Here is an 11,031-nt window from a genome sequence, read left to right as displayed (position 1 = left end):
GTGCCCCTGTTGCATCATAATCTAGATGTGCTCGAGTGCTTTGAATTCGCTGTACCATCTTACCGTACCATAAAACTTATGATATGATTCTCATATAATTCCTGTGTGTAGAACGTGAAAAAACTCTGAATCTTGTTATTACTGTTAGCTAAAGAAATAGAGGTATTTACATACACTTGAGTAAAAGGAGGTTTGCTTTAGCTCCAGCCGGCATTGCTATGAAGGATAAGATACTTTTAACACAAAGGAAAAACCCGCATATGATTATGCAAATTGCAATATGATAGTATTTACTGTAAAGATACATCAGAGACTCTATTATACATTTAAATAACGGAGGAATTTAGCTTTTCTTTTACTGCAGTACGCACATGCTTTCGTGTACGTTTGATAATTTCTGATGTATACAAAGTGAAAAGGAATGCGCATAAAACAACACAATATTGTAAGTACGTTTTACTTCATAAGATGATAAAATTGACATACCAGTGGATAATTCTTAAGCCGCTATCGTCAAACGAAGATTTCGAGAAAATTCATGTTGGCAACATATTGCAGTAACTTTAAGTCAATAATGTTTATTAAAATATGTTGTTACATACCAACAGTGTACGGGCATCTCTCATCTTGAAATGTTAGTTTGCCTCTATAACAGTATCATTTAGTATTTCACATAATGATTTCAGGATTGGAAAGTTATTAGAAATTCGGTCTTAAACATTCATTATATTTGATTATCAAATCTATCTGATTTTCATTAATTTTGAATTTGTAACAGGATACTCATTAAAACATTATACCTTGTTAAAATGGACTTGAGTTATAAAAATCATGACAAAACTTTTACTCGGTAGGAAATTTGTAAATATGTGTGTCCCACACATGAACATATATAAACTTTCAGGGAATGAATTATCATTACAAACCACGGATCTATTCATCCTTGTGTGTCGTATAAACTATAAAGTACATCTGTATGTAACAAATATTTGCATACTACGGTATACAATTAAATTAAAGCCCAGACAGGTGATACTTACAAAGCATGCACACCTGGAGACTCTGACAGACAACGTATTGATCTGTTAGGTCCATATTATCATTTTATGTACACAACACAAACAGAAATCGATAATATATGAAAACTTTTACCATCAGGAAATATAAATTATAAGCAGAGGTATGGGAAGGGAAAACTTCTGTATGTTATTTAAGTAGGAACTAAATCTATGGCTTTATTCATTAGAGACAATTGTCACGTTGTTTTTAACTGAAGGGATACCGTCAGATCTTGTCTCCAGTCACAGCTTAGTCATGATGGTGTGATAGCATGGGCTGATTATGAGGACCACAACAACTACGACAAATACTTAATAATTTAATCACTAATATGCTACTTTTTCAATAGTAAACTAATCAATTGAAAGCGAAAATACATTAATTATAATTTTTTTAACATTCTAGGGAGGTCCACATCTGGTAAACTGAACATTTACAGAAGTCCTGGGAACGTTGTAGTTCTCCATGATTATCGTCAACACTGAACTGGAGGGAAACCTGTCCATTTTACTATAACGTAGTGTTAAGGAACAGAAATCGTCGTCACATGCGGTGAAAATTACCAGGCTAACGTCACGTCTTCTTTGACGGTTGGAATATTCTAAAACAATTTCATGGTTTTTTTTAATTTTGTTATTAAAACTCAAGATTTATTCATCTTAAAAATAGCAATATTATCAGTATTTTCTGAACAATAATAACAATGAATGACCCATTTATAGATAGATCACAGATAAACAAAAACAAATACGAGTTTAATGACATTGGTCTTAAAATAATTCAGATAAACATAATAAATAAAATCCCAAAATTCAGTCCAAACAAGGAATTGTGTAACGAAGGAAACATCATCAAGGATAAAGTGTAGACATTGGGTGTAACAAACGTTCCTGGAACGCACGAAGGACATATTTCTGCACGTTAACATGAGAAAAGCTATAGTTAACAGTTGATTAAAAGAAGATCCACAGTAGTAATTACATATGGTTCACAGAATCCTTTAATGCATTGAGTGGTGCTACAGGTGTAATTCTTTAATTAGGTAATATGTATGTACACTGTACAAAGAGATGATTGCGTATGAAACCGAAGCTCCTACTGGCTAGGACAGATACTGATTAGGGATTAGGAAATTACAAGCACATTTTCATCACTCGAAGGAATATGACATAAGACATGGATATTTCCTTCTTTACAAACCCATTACCAATTAGTTATACTATGCTAAACGACATTTATGAAAGTAGTTGATAATATGTGGCGACTAGAGAGAGGAATGAAGCGTCTAGCCCTGTCTACCCGGCAACAGTAACATTATCACAACAGACATTTCCATGTTTCTTTGCGCCGAATTCTTATTCGATGTGACTGTAAATCTGGAGAGAAATGTTTAGCAACAGAGGTAATCCGTGAGTTGAGTGTGTATTTGACAGTGGTGTCTGACAGAGGCCTACCTATGTATGAGAGAACTCACACCAACCCGAGCGCCAATGATGCCTCTCATTCCGTATAGCCATTAGTACACACTAGCGTGTGGAGTTCCTTGTGGTGTGATGGCTCATTGCACACAACGCCGACAGGGGGCGGTGCTGGCTAGCGATAGTACACACACGGCCGTGAGTGTTCCAGCGTTAGTCTTGTGTTTACAGTGGCAGAGCGTGGACGGTGGCGTACAGTATTGTGATGAAGGATGTATCCGAACCCCACTACCTTTTCGTGGACCCGGCTTCGTGGACATGATACAAGGCACAACCAAAATCAATCATGGTTGATGCGAACAGGGTGAAACGCTGGTTCGCCCTTCGCCCAGGAACTAAATGGACATTACTCCTTTTTGGATTTGTCAATGTAGTTGCAACTTTTGGGTGTCCGGGTGTTTGTTTCTGTCCATCAGTGTCTCGATATGTTCATTGTTCCAGGAAAAATCTTCCTTTCATCCCAAGTGGTATATCTAATGAAACAACGCATTTGTCTCTGAATGAAAACAACTTCCAAAACCCGAACCTAAGTCGGAGTAATTTTACATACCTAACTTCACTGGAACAACTGTTTCTTATCGAATGTGGATTAGAATACATAGAGAAGGATACTTTCATTGACCTGAAGAAACTTAAATGGCTGGATATAAGTAAGAACCGGCTGAAGATTATTTATGACAATACATTCCAGGGACTTCATTTAGACCATTTGTTCCTGAACGATAACCCTGGAATGGTACTCTCTACCAATGCTTTTCAGGGACTGAAGGCAATGGGTCTGTACATACATAACTGTGCCATAGCAGATATCACAATTGACCATATAAAACCGTTGAACGGTACCTTAAAATCGTTATGGCTCGATGGAAATAAACTTGAGTATTTCAAAAATGATTGGAAGTATTTGTTTAACACGATGAGTTATGTAAGACTGGGCAACAATCCCTTACATTGTAACTGTGAAATTAAGTGGCTATACAATTTCTATGTGTCGCACGATTCAGTATTCGCAGGGGTGGATCCGCCCTCCTGTCGTACCCCACCCAGACTACGGGGTAAAAGTTTAAAAATACTGACAGAAGAAGACTTCCGGTGCCAATTACCAGTGTTTAAAACAGTGGACGTTATTTTTGTGGAGTCTTTAGGTAAGTTGACTTGTCTTGCCAGTGGTGACCCAGTTCCTACAATTATTTGGGTGAAACCAGACAAGACAAAGGAAGTTTATGCTCCTAAAGAGGTTAAAGACACACCCGATGATAATGAGGGTGTACTGTATTTGTCGGATCCGCGGTCAGAAGACAACGTGAAATATCAGTGTATAGCTAAAAACCCCGCGGGTAATGTGACCTTCACATTGAGTGTGCGTTGGCCACCTTCATACTCACAGGAGTTTGTACAGGACCCTGGCATCGTAGATTCGAAACCTACCCCGGAAATCCATACCCCACACAACAAACAAACCCACCCGCCACGACTGGAACCAAACGCTACCAAAAGCATAACTAAAAACAAACAACAGATAGTTATCAATGCGGGACAGTCCTCCGGAATCAGCCAGGTAGCTTCGAACGAACCGGAAACGGAAGTAATATTTTCAATCATTGATATCGTTGGTGCAGTTGTAGGTACATTTCTCTTAACGTTACTTGCTTGCATCATCATATTTCATCTTTTTCATCGTCATCAGGAGCGATTTTTCTACAGAGACCAGAATGGCGTAAATGAAACTCGAGCAAACAACAAACACCTTGTGACGGACGTGCGCAATGAGAACGTGAAAATGCTACAGAATAATCACTGCACAGTATGATCAGAAAATCAAAAATTTTTCAGACATGTGTGATATTTTTCGTTAACTGTAAACAAAATATTCGTCATTCTATGTGGAATTATATTATACATTACAAAAATATTATGTTTGTATGTGAGATTTACTGTCTTTAACAAAATCATTTAAACAGTTCGTCATTAAATCAAACATTTCCAGTGGTCATAGAGTGCATGGGTCCGATTCGTCAGTTATTTCACTTATGTACAGTAATTTCCTTATGTATCTTTGTTTAAACTAATATCACCAATAGAGAGGAATATTAGCTGAAGAACGCTGCAGAAGAATGTGTGGAGAAATTTCTCCTAATTACTACAAAACTTCCCAGTAGATTCCGTGGATTGCTAACAGCGTTTTCAAATGTGTACCAGGATTATATGAAAACAAGTATGCTGTTTTCTTTCTGATTTTTTCCTCTTTTCCAGTGTGCGGGGAATAGTATGAATTTGAAACTCGATGTTTACATTTGTGATTTCATAATATCTACAAGGATCTGTTGAGTGTTTATCTTTGTGGACGTGTGTCTCCTCCATGACTTGTCACCATGAAAATGGTCTCTAGTCGAATGTCAGTGCCCATGTCAAAGGGGATTTCCTGTAACATGTTGACAGTTGGACATAAAAGTGGTCAAGTGCCGACATTTACAGGTCGTGTGATGGATGTTTCTTTTTCCAGCTCCGACATCTTTTCTGTCTCTATGAAGCTGGAGCTGCTGACATCTGCCGTACCAGATCCTTCATTGTAAGAATGTGTACCCCATTTGTGCTCAAAAGTTAATAGAAAAAACAAAACATAAAGTATAGATTTTATCATCCATGACATATTTTTTATTAAAAGTTTTTAATCGCTTTTAGCTTTTCATGTATAAAATAGACAGATATGGTCTGATTTCAATCACTTTTAAATGTCGATCAACAGACTGCTGAGAAAACAATATCTAATTGCTATACCACTCTTGAGTTTATAGTTTTGAAATGATATTCATCTTTACAAATCGACCGTGGTGTAAATATAATATTGCACTTAAAATTGCCCTTTTAAAAATACATAATATGAATATGAATGTTTCCCAAAATTCAATGTAGAGTAATATAGCTAAATTGTATACAGTTCTTTAACTTTTGACTTGAGAGCAGCCTACTAAATTCATTTCTCGGAAAAAAAGAGTTTTCCTTTTTCGATCTCAAATTATCTTCGGTTGGTTAAAGCTGATAAATATCACAACTTTAATGAAAAAATATCAACGAATGTTATTTTTGAATAATGCGCAGTCACCGTGATCGCCCACGAAGTGGTTCCGACGTCCATTAGTGGTGTTGTTTATATACATGACTAGTTACTGTGATAGTCTCTATGTAACTGTATATATGGAGATGTTACCTATTTGAGATAGGATCAAAGACGTCTAGTTATCTCCATTTCCATGGCCCGATGATTCTATAATATGCTACCATCTGCCTACAGCTCTCGCATTCCCACATTTTACCTGTCCCAGCTTCACTCGAAATCGTCACCCTGTGGCGACGATTTTTGATTTGTCAAGTAACACAACATTGACACTTCAATCTGTACGATATTACATCTACATATTTATCCCTGCGAGAAAACAGCGTTCCTCGACATTTTGACCTTGTCAAATATCTACAGGCGATTTAACATATTCACCTGTAGCACTGTAAAGTAAAATTATCACTGTCGGCACTAAGTAGGTGTGAATTTTATGAATGCCACTTGTATTTATGATGTAAATACTCGACATGGTAGAATGACAGCACAATTTGTCCCAAAATTGCTAAAATGAAACATAATCCTCATGTGAGACATGAAACCTTATGCCACATAACTTGTCAGGCTGACCTCGAACTTTAAATATAATCTCCATTCATTTATATTATATGAAGGGAGGTATGATGTTTATTTTCTTAATACTTTAAAATGTAATTGTATACATTTGCCTAAAGTATGTACTTTGTTAATGGTCATTAACGTCACTCCAACGCTTAAATTCACTTATTTACATACCTACAAAACAAATATTCACGATTTTGTTTGACAGCTCAACTGTATAACTATAAGGATTATTATCATTCTATTTAAAATAACAATGAATAGATTTTATACATCAATAATATATCAATGAGGAAATTTGCAGCTGCATTTTAACTGAAAACGAATACTTCTTTATGGAACAACATATGTAAAATAGAACATTTCTGACTACAACCGAGACATTCCACCAACCTGGAAAATTTTGGTATACATTAGTGATATTTGACATAACAGGTGATATTGTAGACAGGTGATGTATGTTTGTTATACCTGTACTCCCAACCAAAGCCGGTATATTTAAACTCTGGTTCACATCACAATGGACGTGTGCTCACATAAATAGTTGACGGAATTAGAACGTGAGGTAAACACACTGATGTTTAATTAACACGGGATATGGCGTCCCTCTGTAGTAGTATAATCTACTTACACCGATCTACCGCACGTCATGTTATATCAATCACCTGATTTGTTATTCATGGCGGCTACTTCGTATGGCTTCTGTCCGAACTGCTGTTATAGAAACTGGGAGAGTACAATGTTGTCTGAGAGGGCTTTAGGTAAACAGTCACCTTACATCAACCTTTGTGATTCTATGGAAAATAGTGGGTTTATTATTCATGAACAGATATTGCATGAGAATATCCTCTTGATATCTTAATGGAATGAAAAAGCAGAGTTCAAATAAAATAAACTTTAAGGGATATTTTATATAAAAAAAACCGTATATTATCTATAACGGATATCGAAGTTTACAAGATCAGTTCAGCAGATATTTTATTAATTAGGATAAACAATCAAATATTATTGCTTGATTTGATGGTTTACCTTGGCAAACATGATAAAATTGAGCAAATAAAATAACACTACGTAGGCCTCGGAAATTGACATCCAGATCGTTACCCTTACGTAGAGTTAATCATTAATGACATGTAATTAATCATAGGAAAAACCATTCTCGAGACAATTCGATCATATAACTGTTATAAAGGTAATATACTCATTATTTCCTGGTCCTGTATGTCCGTCAATAACTCTGGTCGTAGTGGTGGACAGTATATCTATAATGTGTACACATCAGTATTTACTATATCGTATGATACCGCAAGTCAATTTTAAGAAACCTAGATCACAATTTAAGATATAAAAACTGCAACAAATAGCCGCTATGTTTGTGGCACGCGACATGCAATGGCAGTCTAATCCATACCATATGGTGGTTCAAACTGTTATCGCGGACCACGAAAACCGCTTAACATCTGAATATGTCGTTTACGTAAGAATTTGACAAAATCTCCATAGTTTCATGCGGGATTTCCCCCGTAGTCAGTCAATTGATCGACGTCATTATTGTAGTTAATAGGCTATTATTGATTGTGATCTGTATCTGTGGCATGCATGGAATTATTGGATTTTTTTTAACAAATAATTACTTTGGTAAAAAGTTATTATCTAACTTTTTTGAAATAAGGATTAAAGATTTTTTTTCTCTTTCAATTTTAATAGTGTTATCAACTAACGATGATGTGGATTTGAATTAACGGATAGGCTATCCCTAGAAGATATCAGTTATTAAAATTACTTCAATTTAATTAAACCAATATACACGTAATTTCATTGTCCTTGCAAAAGAGAAAAACAGAACAGTGTGTTAGAGATCTGTGACAGAGGCTTAGAACTGACACATAATATAAAGTACATCACACCATACGATGATGCAGGCATAATATTGATTCATACATGGTTTAATTCAGGTTTTAATTTGAATCAATAATTCTATTATCACGATTGCTAATGCATCGAGTTCAAGATCTGATTTAATATTCAGAAGTAACAAACAATCTTCGCTTGAGGGATCGCATCTGAATGTCAAGAAAATTGATAGAATTGAATTTTAGGACGCGTATTAATATTTTAGTGAACATATAAATCATTGAAGCGGAAACCTGAAATTTGTCATGTTAGAAGAATGCATCCATGTGTATTAGAGGTGACATTCCTTGCTGTAATCAATGACTAAGTTATGGTAGAAAAATACATTTTCACATCTACGGCTACTTTGTGCTAATGTGTATATATTTTATCATCTTAAGCTGGCAACAAACCTCAGCGTTATGAGCTTTACACAAGTTATGACCAGGATTTGTTTAACCATCAATACTTTGCATGCATGATACTTTGGAAAGCTATTTAAGGCAAATCCCGTTGGTATATCGTAGGTGGCAAGTTATCCGAACCCTATGGCGTGCTGGTTTTCCATCATAAAAAATAAGTTTATCGATTAGACTTTCCCTTCGTGACTAAGGGAGAAGCCACTATATAGCCGAGTAATCACACAAGATATCCTTTTACTGAAATGTCAACTGTTCACTTCCAGGTTGTCATTCTGACACCCAACATATAATGATCATCAACGTGGAAATACCCTCCTAGTTAGTTCTCAATTGTAAACGTCATGTTTCCTCTATTCAGTCCATTGCGTTGTTGTCAGGAATATTTGCCATTGAGTGTGTTTCAAAGGAATTTAAGAAGTGTATTATATAATAGAATGTGATTTTTCTTTTCGAAATTACTGCAAAATGTTCACTATTAATGGCATTTCTAATTGATGAAAAAAAACCACATGAACCATGTTTTAATAAAAACCAACAAATTCATCTATATCTGTAAAATTATTTTAAATATACCCATATTCTCAGAAATACCGAGAAAATATAAGACAAAAATGTGTATTGAAATCCTATCCTTTTGAATTCACCGCGAAAATATTTTTGTCTTGAAATTACAATATGATGTTGTATGATTGGTTCGCAAGTACACAGAGATGTGTATCTCTTGACAATTATCATAGGCTTAGGGTGATTAAGCTTCGCCGATCAAGTGCATACATTTTAATGCGTCACGACTCCTTTTAGCCCATCAGATTAGTTAGATATATCATTTCTTATCGGTGTAATTTACGGTTTGTGAGTTTTCTCATTATAATAAATGTATTGAGACATTTTCTTCATCCTTGAGTGAGTATTACAGCATAACGTATCATAATTTCTAGTTCACAAGATCGCACATATCATATTTCAAATAACAAAGATGTAGCTTAAGATTTAAGTTTTAAAACACATCTTTTCAAGTACGTTCCCATTATTATCATAAGCTTCATACAATAATTTCAGATGAATTCTCATGATAGGATCTTACAATGAACAAAGTTTGTTCACAAAGATAGAAATATGAAATTGAATACTTGACATAGATATTAACTTTACTAAATGTCAAATTTGTCATCCAGTGTAATCGTCGAGCGACACGAAGCTTTGTGTGTGAATGTGTGCAGGGAAGAGAGTGTGAGAAAGTGAAATGTTGGCTGGGCTGCCGAGAGAGGCGAACACTTTTATTAAACAATATAAATATATATATATATATATATACAGTTGTAATTTATTTTTGTGTTTATACCAATATCATGTGAAAATGAAATGTTACAAAGGATGAGTTGCCAACACTAAAGTAAATAAAACATGACAAAACATGTAGCATTCTGTTATTTATTTCCATACTATCTTTTTCGTGTTAGATATCATTTTCTTGAATTTAAATATTCTGTCATATTAAGTCTAGATATTCTGATAATAAGTTTAGATATTCTGATATTAAGTTCCGATATTCTAATAATAAGTTTAGATGTTCTGTTATATTAATTTCCGATATTCTGATATTAAGTTTAGATATTCTAATATTAAGTTTAAATATTCTGTCATATTAAGTTCTGATATTCTGATATTAAGTTCCGATTTTCTGTTATATTAAGTTAAGATATTCTGTTATTAAGTAAAGGATACTCTGATATTAAGTTTAGATATTCTGATATCAAGTTTAGATATTCTGATAATAAGTTCCGATATTCTGATATTAAGTTTATATATTAAAATATTAAGTTTAGATATTCTGTAATATCAAGTTCCGATATTCTAATATTAAGTTTAGATATTCTGTTATATTAAGTTTAGATATTCTGATATTAAGGTTAGATATTCTGATATCAAGTTTAGATATTCTGTAATATCAAGTTCAGATATTCTAATATTAAGTTTAGATATTCTGTAATATCAAGTTCCGATATTATGATATTAAGTTTAGATATTCTGTTATATTAAGTTTAGATATTATAATATTAAGTTTAGATAATCTAATATTAAGTTAAGATATTCTGATATTAAGTAAAGGATATGTGATATTAAGTTAAGGATATTGTGATATTAAGTTAAGGATATTTTGATATTAAGTTAAAGGTATTCTGTTATGAAGTTAAGGATATTCTGATATTAGCATATCATGAAGAGCACTTCCTATAATATAAATTTAAGATGATATTTACCAGCAAATGTTTTCGTCTACCAATGCCAGCCCATTAATTTAACGAAATGTTCATAAGCGAACAAATCATACTTGCATTGGCAAGTACGATACCTTCTAAATATAAGCATCATTTTCGTAAACAATTGCTATGAAAATGTCTTGTTGGGCAGGAGAGAATCTCACCAAAGTATTCATGTTTTCCACTTAATAAGCATTTGATTATTGTAAGATGATATATTGTAAAATTAAATACATTCTTTA

General features: G+C 34.0%; 1 protein-coding gene across 1 annotated transcript; it reads left to right on the top strand.

Annotated features, from left to right (window-relative positions):
- Positions 1-2,647: 2,647 nt before the first annotated feature.
- LOC132551195 (leucine-rich repeat and immunoglobulin-like domain-containing nogo receptor-interacting protein 3) lies at positions 2,648-9,943 on the top strand. Its single transcript, XM_060215305.1, has one exon. The coding sequence runs from the start codon at positions 2,824-2,826 to the stop codon at positions 4,345-4,347; it is 1,524 nt and encodes a 507-aa protein (XP_060071288.1). The 5' UTR covers positions 2,648-2,823; the 3' UTR covers positions 4,348-9,943.
- Positions 9,944-11,031: the final 1,088 nt, after the last annotated feature.

This window comes from Ylistrum balloti, unplaced genomic scaffold (genome assembly GCF_031769215.1).
Source record: "Ylistrum balloti isolate Yb309-2 unplaced genomic scaffold, AGI_CSIRO_Ybal_v1 Utg370184, whole genome shotgun sequence".
Classification (NCBI taxonomy): domain Eukaryota; kingdom Metazoa; phylum Mollusca; class Bivalvia; order Pectinida; family Pectinidae; genus Ylistrum; species Ylistrum balloti.
This window is presented reverse-complemented; position numbering and strand designations above follow the sequence as displayed.